Source organism: Hemicordylus capensis, chromosome 2 (assembly GCF_027244095.1).
Source record: "Hemicordylus capensis ecotype Gifberg chromosome 2, rHemCap1.1.pri, whole genome shotgun sequence".
Taxonomy (NCBI): Eukaryota; Metazoa; Chordata; class Lepidosauria; order Squamata; family Cordylidae; genus Hemicordylus; species Hemicordylus capensis.
In genome coordinates, this window is record NC_069658.1 from 182,986,001 (window position 1) to 183,003,161 (window position 17,161).

The 17,161-nt window shown below is 48.5% G+C and overlaps 1 protein-coding gene across 1 annotated transcript; it reads right to left on the bottom strand.

Moving 5' to 3' along the window:
- Positions 1-4,656: 4,656 nt before the first annotated feature.
- On the bottom strand, positions 4,657-9,452 carry TSPYL2 (TSPY like 2). Its single transcript, XM_053299633.1, has 7 exons — positions 8,246-9,452; positions 7,364-7,441; positions 7,026-7,137; positions 6,788-6,933; positions 6,621-6,700; positions 6,190-6,302; positions 4,657-5,845 (listed from the first exon to the last, which is right to left on the bottom strand). The coding sequence occupies exons 1-7, from the start codon at positions 9,083-9,085 to the stop codon at positions 5,733-5,735; spliced, it is 1,482 nt and encodes a 493-aa protein (XP_053155608.1). The 5' UTR covers positions 9,086-9,452; the 3' UTR covers positions 4,657-5,732.
- Positions 9,453-17,161: the final 7,709 nt, after the last annotated feature.

A 17,161-nucleotide genomic window follows, 5' to 3' on the forward strand; every position in this document is an offset into this window, starting at 1 on the left:
AAGCACAACTTGTCCCCATAGCTAAGCAGGGTCTGCCCTGGTTGCATCTGAATGGGAGACTTGATGTGTGAGCACTGCAAGATATTCCCCTCAGGGGATGGAGTCGCCACTCTGGGAAGAGCAGAAGGTTCCAAGTTCCCTCCCTGGCTTCTCCATGATAGGGCTGAGAGAGACTCCTGCCTGCAACCTTGGAGAAGCCGCTGCCAGTCTGTGAAGACAATCCTGAGCTAGATAGACCAATGGTCTGACTCAGTATATGGCAGTTTCCTATGTTCCTATCCAGCTAGTCACATATTGTCCGAAGCACTGCATCAGTAAGCAATATCTGTTGAAACTGACAGATCAAAGGAAGCTTTTATAGTTAAATTTCTATATTGTTAGAAAAGACTAACCACCAGTGTTATGATTTTTTCCATCTATGTGCAGAATTAGTTTTGTTCTGGGTGGCAGTATCAAAGCAATGTGTGCGCACATGCATTCAGAGTGAAGCCTTCCATATTCAAACTGAGCGAAATCTAAAATTGACTAAGCAGACATCCAGAAACTTGTGAGTACGCACAAGTGCGCACGCCTTAGAAGAAAGACTGCTAACCACCATCACCAAAGAGAAGTATGTCAAATTCCTAGTTAGGATCAATTTATTTTAGGAGTTAGATAAATACTTTACACAGAGCAGGGGAGAAAAAGGTCTCTTTGCACCATTCCTAGGTGCTTAGACAACTAATTCAGTATAAAATATATGTTATATGTTAGCTATAGCCAAAGTAATGAAAACACAACCACACCGATAGTAAGCTCCACCAGAAGTCGCTATAGCCAAAGTAGTGTTCTCTGGGAACCAAATGAAGCATTATTTTTAAAGTGTTTGAAAGCGATTTGCATAGAAAAATAAGATGGTTCTCTATCCCCAAGAGGGTTTCCATTCTAAGAACAAACACAAAGAGGCGGTTCCCACGGTCAGTGGGAGTCGCCTCTCCCCGCAGATGAGCAGTCTCCTCTGGGCAACCGCCCACATGACTGCTGGCTTCGTCATGGAGCTGGCGGGGGCTGGGGGGATTGGGGGCCGCGTGGCCCCCGGAAGCTCCAGCATGCCCTGCGCGAGTGCGCCTCCCCTCCGGGAGTCTCCTTGTGAATTGCTGCGGTGCGGAGCTGTGCCGCAGCAACTCACAAGCAGGAAAACTGGGTTTGCGGAGCGCACGCTCCGCAAACCCGGTTTAAGTGCCGGGCTACTTAAGCGGGTGACCCGCTTAAGAACCACCGGGCTCGCAGCCGAGTCCGGTGGTTCTCACAATGGGAGGAAATTGGGCTAGCCAGCAACAACCACTGGAAGGACACTGTGCTGCAGCTGAATAGACAGTTGCTCTCCCCCTGCTAAACAAGAAGCCAAGATTCTCACAGTTCCCAACATAAAAATCAGAATTATATTGTAGAATTGCAGAATGTCAGCATCCTTAGTTACAGTTAAAGCCAACACACTAGAATTTTTTTTTAAAAGGCTATATGTTGACAGGAGAAAAACAATATGCCATAGTGTCTTCAAAATACTGTCCAACACCTCTAATTGTTCATGGTAAAAGACCTGAATGCAGAGTTTGTTTCTATTGTCTTACATATTTTTTTAGACAAGATTACTTGCATTCATCATGATTGTTTGCATGTTAAGAACATGTGGTATTGCAGTCACCCCACAACGTAGGTAAGGGAATCACATTTGAATTCCTCCCATGGCAAAAGATAGGTTTTACTAGTCACCTTTTAGATTTTTCAGTTATGGAGACATTTTCAGATATACAGTAAATTGTTTCAGTAGATGGCACCAGAGATCAGGAGACGGACATACATGCAGGCACTCCTTTGAGGGTTTTGTATGTGTGTCCAAGTTGGCCTTTCAGAAGCTGTCACCACAGAACCGCTCTATAAATTCCTGAGCTCAAAAAGCAATTGGATGAGCTAGTGCCAGAGTTTATGGAATAAAAGAGCAAATTATATATTGGCATCATTTCCACAAAAAGATTTTTTCCTACCAAATCTTAACAACTGAGGAGAATCAAACAGGGGTCTGGGGGTTCTCTAGAGGCATTTCTGAAAGACAAACTTTGAAAACATTGTGGACACACATTGAACAGACATATACCAACCCTCCTTGATCGGCAGCTTTTGTGATTCATATAGCTTACCTGTCCCTCTATAGTCACATTCCACTTCTTTTCACTATCATTATCTATATGCTATACCCAAAAGTGTTGTAATTTGGGAGTCTTATGTACAAAGATACAGAGTACCTGTGGTTAAGTGGGAGAGACTTGGGATGACCCACAGTATTTTAAAAGTCCCTCCTGCAAGTTAGCAGGAAGGAGTGTTTGTGTGCTCCAACAGTTAAGAGAAAGCAGGTGACACATGTAATGGAACTCTGTGGTGAGGATCAGTGGGGAGGAGGGCTTGAACAAAAAGAGCAGGAAATTTATCAGTTTTAAAAAACACTCCCTGAAGACAGTCATAAGCCTTTCTGCTTCTGAGGGGAGTGGGAGTTTGTAAAGCTCTTTTATTTTCTCAGCAGTTATTTTAGTTTTGTGTTCATGGTGGAGTGGAAGGGCTCTGAAAAGGAGCTGGAACTCACCAACAATCCCCCTCCCCACTCACCCCCCAAAAAACCCTGGGGGGGAACATTGCATATAAAGTAAAACCCGTTAGAGCAGGCCCTGTCTGTGTTTCTTTTCTCTCTGCCCGCCCCCAATCATGCTGAACCACAGGCTCAGGTAACACTTGCGCACATCAAGGATATACAGCAACATTTTGATGTGGGTCCATTCTTGTATACCTGCCAACATCCCTATTTTCCCATTCACCTGAAGCAAACTTAAGTGCCCACCAGACTGGAAGCAGAACAGGGCAACCCCAAAATTGGGTGGTGGTTTCCAAATACTCAGGGACTCCCTGGGTACACAGAAACCTATCCATTTGTTAAAATTAAAAGGAACAAAGAAAGCCTAATGCAGACTGAGAATTTCAGGGAACACAACATATGTTGGAGGGGACTGAGAATTTCCTGGAACACAACATATGTTGGAGGGGAAAAAGGAACAGAAAATCAGGTGGGAAGGGGATACTCTAAAAGCCTACATTTCTCCATTGTTTTCTATAGGCAGATATCCCACCCTAAGAGCGGTGGCGGGTTGTGTGTGTGTGTCTAAAAGAACCAGACATTCGGGCAAACTGTTAAGTCTAGCAATTAAGTCTGTGGTTGAAGGGCAGCTGAGCCATGGAATGCTTAAAGCGTCAATTTAGGGAGGAGAAAGGAAACTGGTCTGCTTGAGCTCTTACAATAGTTTGTAGTGTCCTGAAGGTGAGTATTAGGGGATGCATAGCACAAGATTAAACTCTCCTCCCTATGCTATACGGCAATGAAGTAATTGGGTTCAGGGCTGGCAGCCAGAAAGAAAAAAGCTTCTGGCTGGCTGACTGGAGCCCTGAAGAGGCGAATTCCTGCTAAGAGTCGAGGATATACTGTAAAAATGTGTTGTGGATGCCCACTTGTACATTCTTAATAGGCGTGTGTCCGAACCGGTCCGGTGGCCATTCTATAGAGTGGCCGAACTGCCGGACCGGTTCTGCCCTGGTTGGTCCGGGTCCGGGTGGGGGGGTATTGCTTTAAGGGCGGGAGGGCTTGTTTACCCCTCCCGCGCCTCTTTGCCCCCGCCAGTGGCCGTAATCTACTGTAAAATTGGGGCGCTGGAAACCAGCCGCCCCAGCTTCCGCCCCCGCCCCCGAGCAAATTAGAGGAAAAAAAGGCTACTGCCTACAAGGAAAGGCTACTGCCGCCCCCCCACCCGCCACCCCCCCACGAGTGCTCACCAAGTTAGAAGAACTTAGAGAGGAGCTCGCGAACAGAGCTCCTCTCTTATCGAAGCCTCCGGCCCAACCGGGGCCTTGGGCGCATGCGCACGCGCGCTAGAGCTCTTTATCCTATAGAGCTTTTGGCGGAGGCCCGGTCTACCCGCCGGGAGGAAGCCGGGTAGACCGGGCCTCCGGCGATCGGAGGCCCGGTCTACCCGGCTTCTTCCCGGCGGGTAGACCGGGCCTCCGGCAAAAGCTCTATAGGATAAAGAGCTCTAGCGCGCGTGCGCACGCGCCCAAGGCCCCGGTTGGGCCGGAGGCTTCGATAAGAGAGGAGCTCTGTTCGCGAGCTCCTCTCTAAGTTCTTCTAACTTGGTGAGCACTCGTGGGGGGGGGGCGGGTGGGGGGGCGGCAGTAGCCTTTCCTTGTAGGCAGTAGCCTTTTTTTCCTCTAATTTGCTCGCGGGGGGGGGGGGGGCGCGGCGGAAGCGGCGGCGGCTGGTTTCCAGTGCCCCAATTTTACAGTAGATTACGGCCACTGGCGGGGGCAAAGAGGCGTGGGAGGGGTAAACAAGCCCTCCCCGCCCTAAAAGATAGGCTCCCCTTTGGTGCTGGTCCGGACTGCTCCGGACCATGCACATCACTAATTCTTAATATCCCACAATCTTATCCTGCCACACAGCTCCTCTTTTCCAGAATGCATAGCCTCATGATTTAGCAGTATTTTCCAAGCACTGGATATGAAGAATTCTGGCCCCAGAATGCCAAAAGATATCAAAGTGCACCCACAGCCTTAGAGTGGAAGAAAGGAGCCACATACAAATTTGGAAAGCTCTCTGTATATTAAGTGCTTTTTTTTGTAGTAAAAAAAAAAAACCATACAAAGTCCTGATACGAAATATACAAAATAACCCAGCAAAGGAAAACAATTGCCTTTCTACAAATATCAGTAGCATTGCATAGAACAACCTCTATGGGTGCAGGGGACAGGGCCAACTGGGTGTGATGCTTTAGAAACATTGATAGGAAACTGTATGCACTTGTACACAGATTTGAAGGGTGCCACAGTTGGTAGGTGTGAGGATATCCCCAGTGCCATGCTGTTGCAAGAAACAGCCTCCCTCACAGCTCCACCATCATGCCCTGGGGCATTGGCGAAAGCACTGAGCATGAGGGTAGAGGGCCTTGGCCATTTTCTTAGCCAGGGACTCATTCCTTCACACACAGCAACCCCACCAGGGAGCTATTATTGCTTCAACTAAGCCAACAGGTGCGAGCCTATCATCTGGACCGGCAGCAACTATTTTAATCCCAGTTCAGGTTGGCAAAGCATTGGGACGGAAGAGTCTCTAGATGGGTGGGCTTTACTCTTTCGATGGGGAGAAAGCAGGACTGGGACTATCTTGTGACTGCAGGAGGCACTAACCTAACGGGCATTCTCAAGCTGAAGTGTCTACAGGGCAAGCAGAATCCTCATCGTTGGGAGTGCAGGGAAGGTGCAAACGTCAACAGCTGAATAATGCTGAATGGAACAAGGGAACCCTGAGCTGTGTTTGAAAAGGCCACTGGGCAGGAAGCACCCCGAGTAGCCACCAGGGGAGGGGGCGAAGTACACATATAGCCCCGTGCAGGCAGGTAGGAAGAGATGCTAAGCATCAGACAATTAAGAAAGGGGGCTGCTGGTGTGTGGTGACCCCCCAGGAGGACAGAGAGGGAACTGCAGTCGCTGCAATAAATAAAAGGTATAAAATAACCAATGTGACTGCTCCTGAGCAGGAAGGTGCCTTCGAAACCTCCCCTACACCTCCTGCCATGTCCAAGTGCAATTGGTCAGAGTCAAAGTGCCAATGAGGTCACCATGGGAAAGTCCAACCAGACACACAGTCCTTCCATAATGAGCTAGCCATCTTCTTCTGCCTCCGAATCCTTCCCATCTGGCTCCCCACAGAGGGAGGACCTGGAACCAGTGGCATCCTCTTCTTGGCCACTCAGAACCTCTTCCACAGCTTCCCCTGTAGCAGCAAAGTAGGATATGTCAAAATGCCTCTCAGATGCTGACCTGCGATCTCTCCCACACCATATTAATGTTGCTATTTATCTGTTTCTATAGCAGCATCTGTGTGCATGGAGCTTCACCATATTCCAAAGGGTCAATACTCCACTGTCCTTCATTCCTGGCCTCCTGTATCCCATCTAACCTGTCCCCTAAGGTACAAGCCCCTGCTAACTTGGCCATATGCTTGCTCCCTCAAGATCAGCAACACTCTTCAGCCCCGACTCCCAGGGCTATATTTTCTTTCACTGCCCAGAAGCTTCAGCTCTTTATTAGGAGCACATTTCTACCACCACCACTTACCATGTCCACCTTCCTCCTCATCCACGATCTCGTGCACGTCTGCTATCTCTTCTTCCTCGTCCTCACCATCATCATCCACAATCACCACAAAGTCATCACCATTCTCTGTCTCGCTAAACACGCAGGGGAGAGAGGGAACATGTCACCACTTATCAACCATCCTCCTCCTGGCCTTCCAGCTGCACAACACAAAGCCCTCTCTTCATGAGCCATGCCTCCTTAGGATTTGATGCACAGCTCCTTCTGCTGCCACCAGCCTTGACAAACTCTACATCCACAAAGGTAGTATGAAATTCTTAACCAAGATATCATTCATGCTTTTAGAAGTTCACCCACAATTCCACCCATATTCCAACAGCTTTTTCTTCTGAAACCCCAGGCCTTCCCAATCCATAATAAGCCAAATTAAAGTGGTCCTCCAGCCTTCTCACCTGTCGTCTTCACCATTTTCACCACCCTCCCCCATCAGGTAGTACTGAAGCGGATTGGGCCAGAGGTCCTCCTTAATGATCTATGAGAAGGCAAGAAAGAATGTGAGAGATAGGGAAATATGGGTCTGAGGAGCAACAAAGATAAGGCATAGAGGTATAGTTCCCACCTCAGCAATACGGTCTCCTGCAGGGAAGCTGTGGTCACAGAACCAACTGAAGAAGCTGCGGTTCATCTCAAAGTTTTTTCGGCCATGCACGAGTGGGTCCTGGCCACGCCACCAACGAATGGGTGTGGAATGGGACACCATCCTCCCTGGAATGAAAAACACAAACTCAGGAGGGATGAGCAAGTGCACATCTCACCTGGGGTTCTGCTATTCCAAACAAACTGTCCCTATTGCATACCAGAGGAGCCACACTGGAACTCTTTTACGATGACTTCATTTTGGAAGTAGGGGTTACTGCTGAAGTAGAACTTGATCTTGCAGCCTGACTTTGCATGGGTGAAATCCTCAACCTGGCATATCACAGAATGTCAGAATAATAAGGTTAGTAGGAAAGTGAAGATCACCAAATCCCACCTGACCCCGGGCAGGGTCCTTCAAATGGAAATAACCCAGCCACCTAAAGAGTGTCCTCCTACACTGTCTGAAAAATAACCCAGGAGTCCAGGATCATTCCCTCTACAATTTAGGAGTCCTAAACTACCCTAGCCCACTACACACCAACCTCCCTAAAGTCACCTGCAAATTAGTCATATAGCTCAGTGTGTCCTCATCACGGTCATTGATCATGGCTGAAAGTTGGGGATGATTAAGAAACTGGAACGCCAAGGTTAAGGAAAGAAATCCAACATATGACACCCTGAGTTCCTTGGAGGGCAGAATACAAATCTAATCAATACATAAGGAATCCAGAAAATCTCAGATGTCCCATCACGCTCCCCACATAGCACTGCCCAGCATAAAGTAGTGAGAGAGTCTCTGTTCCCAGAGTCTTGCCACATCAAGAGCACAAACTCCATCCAACTATTCTCCCCAATATCTGCTTAACCTTAAATTACTTAATGGAAAACTTGATGACCAACAAGGTCATTCTCCACAGCCAGCTACTTCCTGCCAAGGCAGAAGGTCTGACAATGCAGAAGGGAAACCACAAAGTCCTGTTTTAGGCCTTTGGAAGAAGTCTGCCTCCTGCTGGCAGGACCCAGCACCCAAAAGGGCGGGGGGGGGGGGAGGAAGAATCTGTGGCCTCTACGTTCAGTTTACACAGCTGCCAATCCCAATAGCCAAAGCAGTGTGGTCTTCAACCCACCCCTGCTGCCCAGTTTTAAATGGCACAACAGGCTCTAGGCGGAGGGGCCACAGCCCAATACCAAGCACATGCTTGATATGTAGGTAATCCCGTATCACATTCCATCCACCTCTACTTAATAACGAATCGCAAACAGGGCTGGGGCTCAATCCACTAGTCAACCAGATAAGCCAGGAGTGAACCTGATGACTAAACTCAATATAGGGCAGCTTCACGCGTTTTTGTAGTGTATTTAGCCCCTCTTCCCCTTCTTGTTTATTTGTAAGATCCCTCTTCCCCCAGAGCTGTCAACAGCAGCCACGACAGGATACAGCAGTGACCCAAAAGCCAGGAATGTTCTGGACGATGAGGTTGCGCCGTTCCAGGTGTGGGCGCCGCATGTGGCCAAACTTGGCCTTGAGCTGGGCAAAGGCCCGGCTGGCCTGTTGGTTCACGGCCTCCAGTTCCAGCTGCACGGCCTCCAGCGCTTCCAGGTACTGCTCGGTTTTGCGAGGTGGCTGTGGCCGTCCTCCATCCTCCTCCTCCTCCTCTTCCTCGTCGTCGTCCTCCTCCTCCCCCACTGAGATGATGGAGCACTCGTCCTCCGTGGCCTCCCGCGCGGCCTCGGCGGCCCTCCGCCTCTCCTTGGCCTCCTTCCTCTTCCTCCGGCCCTCCCGGCCATCCCCAGCCTCAGCGGTCACATGGCGGGTGTCGAGGCCACCCTTCGCCTCGCTGGTGGCGCTTGGGGGCTGCAGCCCTGGCGTCGCTCTGTCGCTTCCCGTTCCGCCAGCAGCGCTGCCCTGCTTTTGCTGCGCCTCCGCGTCTTCGTGCCTGGCGGTCTCCAGGTCCCCCGCGCCGCCTCCTGCGTGGCCATCCCGAGTGCCGCTGCCCAAGTCCTTCCTGGGGGTGCTTCGCTCCACCAGAGCAGCCACGGCAGCGGCAGTTTCGCGCGCCCCCTGCTGGTCCACCGTCTCCAGGCGCCCCTTCTTGGCAGGGGCGGTTTCGCGCGCCCCCTGCTGGCTGACGGTTTCAAGGCTCCCGCCGCCCCAAGCCGTCATGTCAGCCAGAGCTTGGGCAGCTTCGGTCTCCTTCTGCAACTGACAAGCCGGATCTAGGCGACGCTGCTTAGCGGGCGGGGATGGTGGGTCCCAGTCCCCACCGTCCCCGCTCATGGTGGATTCAACTCCGGTCGCACCGACAGATCAAACTCGGAAAGGAGAGGAAAAGGGGGAAAGCGCGAGCCCAGCCGTCGATTTCAAACCGGGGGGAGGAGGAGGAGGGGGGGAAGGGCGCGAGTCAAACGGACTCTGCAACTGCCAAAGCGCGAGAATCCTGCGCAGCTTCTTCTGATTGGCCACTGGAGCGTGAGCTCGAACCACTGAGGGCGAAGCTTTCTCACTCACGTGGACAACAGTAACGCAGATTGGCTGGCTCCGCTGGGCAATCGCAGAAAAGGTCCCGCCTTCCTCCTATCCCACGTGGGGAATGCGAACGTTGATAGGTCAATGATTTATTTCTCTCCCCCCCCCCGTTTTCTTCTCCTCTTCTATTCGCCCATTCTCTGCGGGGAGCTTCTATTCTACAGGCCTTGTTCTTTCGGCCGCGGCAGAAAAAACAACTCGAACAGGTCCGGGGAGACCAAGAAGGAGACGCATGCGCATGAGCGGCATTCGGGCGCGGTTCTCCCCCCCTCCCTTAGCGCATGCGTGGTGGGCGGCGAGTGGCGCGATCTCTAGCGTATGCCTAGTGGCTAACGAGGAAGTGGGGCGGATGGGCAGAGTTGTAACGGGTGGGGTGGGGGGAACCATACAATATATATACACGATAATGCCGTGCGCAAAGGGGTGGGGGCTGGGGAAGCAAATAGTGCATCGCAAATGCAATTGCGCCGCAGATAAGCGTGCCAAGCAAATATCAGTGGCGCAGGAGGAACCAAACCGTGGCCAGAGGGCTGTGGCCAGAGACGACGACACATACCCTCGATGGGCAGGGCAGCCGATTCGCGGGAGACAAACAAAAGCCCTTCTTCGCAATGCGTAATTAAGGAATTCGCCACTCGTTTAGATGGCTTTCTAAAAGGAAGGGGCAGGCTTATGGATGACGAGTCGATCCATGGCTACTGGCCAGGCATGGAGCCTCCATGTTCAGAGAGAGTATACCTCTAAACACGCAGGTGGACATTTTGCAGCCTGACACAGAAAAGCCGAGTGCCACCACCTCGTCCTCTCCCCCATAATGAAGACAGGACGCTCTTGTACAGCTCCAGTTCATTTTAATGGGTTTTGTACTGGATAGTTATGATCGATCAAGGCCCCTTGGGTCGCATCTGCTCAGTTCATCTACTCTGCCACCTATGCAGCGTCTGTGCAAGAAGTACCTTACTGCTTACATACTAGTCTCTTAAAAAAAAAAAATGTCCAGGAGGATCATAAGCAAACCATGATGGATTTCCCAGAGTTCTGTTCGCTTTTCTTTTTAGAGAGCAAATCTCTGGTGCCCAGAGGCACTCTGGGAAGAGTTCTTCTAGTAAGAAGTATGTGCAGGTTCTTGTATGAATCCTCCTTTAACTCCTCGAAGCAGAGCATCAAACAGTTGTGTAGAGTAAGATTTCCATGGAGTAAATTGTGCAGTATTACAGACTATATATGTGTCTACTTCTTGCACTAAAATATTTATTTCAAAGCAAGCTCTCAGGGCTATTATGCTTTCCTGTCACATCTGGTTCAGAAGGAAGGATTCACGTGTGTGTATAATCAGCCTACTTTCCATAAGGAAAGTAAGCTTATGAGATCACCCACAGGTGTATCTGTCTGTCCCCCTATCAACTTTGCAATGCCTGGACTGATTTGGACCAAATTTGGTACAGTTGCACTGACACATCACACCTCAACTGCATAGTTTGTAATGATGTCATCCACCCAGATCAAGATGGCAGATGCGTGAATGTTTATGAACTGCTTAACCTATTTGAACCCAATTTGGTACAGTTGTAGGGACACATAGAGACCTCAACAGCATAGTTTGTGATGATGTCATCCACCCCAATTCAAGATGATGGATGCGTGAACATTTGAGGCGGAAGTGGGCTAACTTGTGAAGATGGTAATGATTAATATGCTAGTGAAAGAAAAGTAGGCAGATTAATTCTTACCACAATTTCTGGTGTTTCTTTGATGGCATATTAATGCAAAATAATAATAAGCAAATGGCATATTAATGTGGAAAAGCAAGTGCAAACATTACCTGTTGTGCAGATGTTTCTGTTCCTTTCTTCATCTTGTTGCTGAAATTTTGCCCCATGATGTAAATCAAAATCCATGTAAAATTAAAAAGAAGGAAAGGGTGTCGTTGCCATTTTTGCCATGCAGCTATGTTTTGGGGGTTTTAACCCCCTTGGATGTGTTTTTCAGCATAAATATTGAGAAAGGAACATGGAAAAGGTGACAGAATGCACAATTTTGCAGTGCGCATCAGAGGTAGAAATAAAAGAAGACACAGGAAAAGAAGCCAAAGAAACCATGACTTGTAACTGAGGCAGAAACTATGACTTGCCTTCAAGGCAATTCAGTTAGTTTAGAATAACCCACCCGAGTGCAAAGGCCCTTCTTCAGGGAGGAGTCATAGCTTAGCGGTTGATTGCAGAAAGTCCCCGTCTCCATGTAGAGGTTCTCTGGCAGCTGAGCTGGGGAAAAGCTCATCATGAGATCTTGGAGAGCAGTGTCAGCGTAAACTGCATGGACTCTAGTATATAGGTGGTTTACCTAAGTCATGATTCCCACAAGTAGCAGAGGCAGCAGGCATTTGTGGCACACCCTGATAGGCCTGGCTATCACTCAAGGTCTACATCGATGCTTGCTTCTACAACAGTGCTCTGCTGCTTGCCCAGCCAGCAGACTACAGGATCACTGTTGTGGGCTCAGTAGACTACAGGCAAAAGCATTTGAAGGCACAGCAAAGGATATTGCATGTATTATACGGGACATAGGCTGGAGGCATTTATGTAGAATGAATCAAGGGAAGGGGGTTGGTTCTGCTTTGTACATGGAGAGGAGCAATGGAGGCGGCAGGAAGGAGAGAAGGTATTTGGGCAGCAGATTCCACAAGGTGGCAATATGAGTCTAGGCTGTGAAAGCAGATCTTTGATTTTCTAGACATTTGAAGCTCTTTGGTGCTGTGCTGCTGCAGGGAAGAAGAGGGAAGCAATTTCTTAGGGGCTGATTCTAGAGTGGCAGCCCAAGAGTGCAAGAAGAGTGGAGCTTGACCAGATTTAACTTCCAGGTTTTGGAAGCTAAGAGCTTCCAGAGCTCTTCAAATTTATCATCCTATTTCCCCCAAAGAATGACTGAGATTAATCTGTAAAACACCTTGATCATTCCAAAGGCACTATATAACTGCTACATTATGTTCTTTAAACAAACCTCTGTGCAGCCACAGATGAGATAAGGTTATCTCTTTTAGATAGGTGACATTTCCAGTGAACAAGGCTGGCTTTGAAATCCCAATATTTTGAGTAATTCCACTAAACGTGTTGAAAGTGAGAACTTTTTTGATTAGTCCCCAGTCGGTACGAAATGACGGAAAATGTTTATTCTCTCTCAGTGAAGAACTAGTCACGGTTCCATTATGTCAGATGAAGAGCTTTGTGGAATGTGAAGCTGTAGAGGCATAGCTACAATTTAAAAAAAAGGGGGGGGTGACATGTCCTTAGGGCCTGGACCCACGGCTGGGTGACAGTTTGCTGTTTACTCTCCCCCTTACGCCTTTCTGAAGAAGAAGGCCGGGAGGGGGGCAGGGGCCCATCTTTACTTTTTTGTTCCAAGGTACTCCAACCTTGCTACAAGCCTCTGGAAGCTTGTGTGACACAGCCCATAGCCAGCCTAAAAGTTGGTGGCGGTGGGGGGGAGTAGAGGCAAATAGGATTTGCCTCCTTAGTTGCTCTTCATTACATTATAAAACACAGCAATTTAAAAATTATTTACAAACAACTTGGGGGGGGGAGAAAAAATTGAGGGCAGGCCCACCATACCCCCACCTCCACCAGCTACAGCAATAAGAGTAGGAACACAACGGAAGAAACCTTCCTAGCTAGTATGTATCTCATTCCCTGAGACCACCATAGAACAACTTTGGCCTTTTAAGCAAAATGGGGTAGGAAGTTGCCCGCTGTTGTAAAGAGAACTTTCTATGCAACATTAGAAATGGCAGAAGAAATTCAGGACTGCCACGGTTTCTTTTCAAATCATAGGTGGCCTGCCTGTGGGATGAGTGTTATCAATGGCACCAGCAGCAGGAGTTTATGCCATGCCTAGACAGGAGCGGGGCGTGTGTGAGCCTGACTATGACATGAAATTGGGCCTACGCTCTTGTCTGCTCATCCCACAGTGCACTGCTGCCTGCTCGAACTCAGTAGATTAAAGGGAAGGCCACCCCAAAGCAAGTGGGTTTGCTGCCTATATACTTTAGTGTTTAGTGGAGGGCCACTCTTTCATACTTTGGAGTTGACTTGTGGGTCCCATGCCATTGTTCACCGCAACAATCGACACCTTTACAGTGAAAAGTGGTGTATATATTGTAGTATATACAATTTAAATAAACATTTTACAAAATGTTAACCACAGTACTGCAGGGATTTCATTTGTGAAAAGTGCTACATACTTTTTGAAAATGTGTTACTGGACATGAATCTTGGCTATTGGTCTCTTCTGGGTGAAACCAGATATCATATTTTAACAGTGGCCTCAGCAGGTTCTTTATCCACAGTATGATCACAGCTTGAATTATATGCATACATATCAATAAGCTGAACCTTGGTTCAGCCATCAACCTTGCCTCTCTCTTCACCCTTTGAGCAGGATGACTGCTATTGTATAAATAAATAATTAAATAATAGACTTTATTTGTTAACCGCCCCATAACAAATTGTTCTCTGGGTGACTCACAACAGAAATCAAATTAATACTAGCCGACCCCGCATAGAGCATCTGTGCGCTCTTCGGGGCCGGCAGTTACCTCTCCTCCCCAGTGCTGCCTAAGCAGCCAGGCCTGCCACCGCTGCTTGCCTCCGCCGCCGGGCCGAGTGCTGCCTCCGCCGCCGGGCCCACTGCCGCTTTCCTCTGCAGTTGGGCCCGCCTGCTGTTTGCCTCCCCAGTCATACCCGCCGCCGCCTCTGGTCTCCTGGGTGTGCCGGCTGACACACATTCGAAGGCACACCCAGGAGAAATATATATGTAAATATATGTTTATGTTTAACTTATGTGTCGTCGTCCCCCAATCACAAAAGCAGTTGTAACACTGCCCTAGAGATCGCGGGGGAGCTGTTTTGAAGATGTCAAAGCTACTAGTTAATCTGTTTCCCTTCCAAGCCTGCCTTTGTGTCTTTCTACAAATACTTTCTGTTTGGGGGTGTGTGTGTGTATATATATATGTGTGTGCGTGTGTGTGTGTGCGTGCAGAGAGGGAGAAGGAGGGAGAGAGAGAGAGAATCCTGGAATCATCTTCTATGCCTTTAAGGTTGGGTCCCCTTGAGATTCTCAGAACTACAGTTGTGTCTTCCTGTGCTAATTAAATCAGATTAATCACCATAGCATAACCACTGGGGGAAGTAGAAACCCACATGCTAGTAACTGAATCTGGAACCATCAAGGTTTCCCAGACACCACGGGCAGCGGTTTGGCTTGGGGATTCATACACCACAGCATGTAGGCTAGGCAGCTTCAGTATAAATTTCTGCCCCACACCTTGTGCTCCCTTTGCTTTCCACGTTAATAATCATACTTGGCATCTGTAGAGCACTTGTGAGTGTTAAAAGCACTTCAGTGGTATTATCTTGCTGTAATCCTTAGAACAACTCTTTTAAGTAAGTATTATTGTCCTCATATTGCAGCCAGGAAACTGAGGCTGAGAGGGAATGGCTTGCCCAAGGCCACCTAGTAAGTTTGTAGCACAGGTGAGGTTTGATTGGGGGAAACGCTGATTCATAGCTCAATCTCTTCACCACCACTATGCTATTACGGTTGTTGGTGAATCTTGCATCCTGTTTTGGAAGACTTGTCTAAACAGCCTTGCTTTTATCCTTCCAGAATTCCTGTTGAGAGTGGTCAGACAAAACAAAAAAGCTAGCAGCTTTAGCAGGTGGTGGTGGTGGTAAGGAGCTTTTAGGTGAAAGAATGGCTGAAGGGTTTTCCTGTAAAGAGTTGTTTACATAAGCCTGTGAAGACCCTAAAAGGGTCTTCACCCATGCCACATATAGCAAGCTCTGACTACTTGAGAAAGAGCAGGAATCAGTTCCCCCAGGATACCTCTGTGGAAAGCATGGGAAGGCGACCTATGGGCAAGCTACACAGACAAAATTGCATTGCATTACACAGCCTTACATTAGAGTTGTCACCTCTTTTGGTGGCAGCAGTCCTCCCTTGTATACACATAAAGATACACAGTTGTGATAGCTGACCACTGTCTGACCACTAAAGTTCAATACACTTTCTGCGGGGGGTGTACATAGGAAGCTGCCATATTCTGAGTCAGACCATTGGTCCATCTACACCAGGCCTGCTCAACTTTGGCCCTCCAGCTGTTTTTGGACCACAGCTCCCATAATCCCCAGGCACAGTGGCCAATAGCTAGGGGTTATGGGAGTTGTAGGCCAACATCTTCAGAAGGGCCAAAGATGAGCAGGCTTGGTCTACAAAGACTGGCAGCAGTTTCTCCAAGGTTGCAAGCGGGAGTCTCTCTCAGCTCTATCTTGGAGGTGCCAGGGAGGGAACTTGGAACCTTCTGCACGCAAGCATGCTATGTAAGGAACACAGGTTATAGGTCAAGACTGTTTAAAAGCAGCCAAATAAGCACCCAGCCTATGGTGCAAATGCTGTGAAGAACAGATCTCAGATCAAGAGGCCCCTGGTACAATGAAGCTATCTGCATGTACTTCCCTATGGTGAACAAAATCCCCCACTTACCGCACCACCGTCTAGTTTCCTGTACTGAGAGGCTCTGAAATGCCATACAGTTAAGAACATGGTGGCTCTTCCCTAGTCATTTCAAAAGGGAACAGTGGGTGGCTAGCTATGTTCCCACAGTTGTGGGGAAATTTATATCGGTTGTCAAACACTATATAAAGAGGAGGTAAGAATGATAGTGCCCTTTGTCAATTATAGTGGATTTCAGCAGTTTTGCCAACTTTTGATTTCCAAAATGTTCAGCCCATTGAGTGGGGCAAGTGGGTACAGCCAAATGGGACAGTAGGAAGTGGTCATGTGTGGAGCTGAGTAGAATCAGACAGCTTGGCAGAATGTGATAGTCCCAGAGTGAAATTTGATGGTTCAAACCAAAGACAGGGCAAAACATAGCAGATCAGGGTAGAATCATGACAGAATCCAGAAGGAGCCTAGGAAAATGGGAGGGATAATGGGTGGGATCTGGATGGTGACCTGTATGTGTGTAGGAAAATACAGGTTGTGCTGGGGGCCAGAGGGAAAGCCTTTGCAGTACAGGCCAGATTTGGCCTCTGGGATTCTGGTTGCTCTAGTGCAGGCCTGCTCAACTTAGGCCCCCCAGCTGTTTTTGGACTACAACTCCCATAATTCTCAGCCACAGCAGCCAATAGCCAGGAATTATGGGAATTGTAGGCCAACATCTGCAGGAGGGCCGAAGTTGAGCAGGCCTGCTCTAGTGTATCACACTAGGGAAAATCAGGCATGCAGACAAGAGGGGGAAGCATGAGGAACAACTCCCAACTTAAATTTGTGAGGGAGACAAAATACATTTGGAGAAGAAAAATATACTTTGAGAAAGAGGGAAGACAGTTTTGGGAGAAGGAAATCCTTTGTGAGGGGTGTATGTGAAAAGCTAACGTTTAAAGCTTTGTGGGGAAACTGGCTACTCTAGGATCCCTAGAGCTTGTTGGAAAATGTAGTCCCATGTGCTTTATAGGCCCAAAGGGTTGAGTACATGGGTGTCTACGATGAGGTGGGGCAGGTAGGACACTTGCCCAAACCGGAACTCTGAATTCAGTGGAATGTTTTAATTCTACCCCTGCCCCCCACTAGTCTGCAAGGAATCTAGAAAGAAATCTCTGAGACCATCCTAGATCTCTCCTAACAAAGAGAATAGTAGCAGATCTGCAGGCTGGAAATCCAGTTTCCTGGCCTAGAATCTGCGTTCTGAAGGAAGGCCTGGGCCAGCAGGAGCTGTGTGAGAATACTGCTTGTTGTATGTGCTCTAACACTGCTTCTGTTTAGCCCAATTCAGAC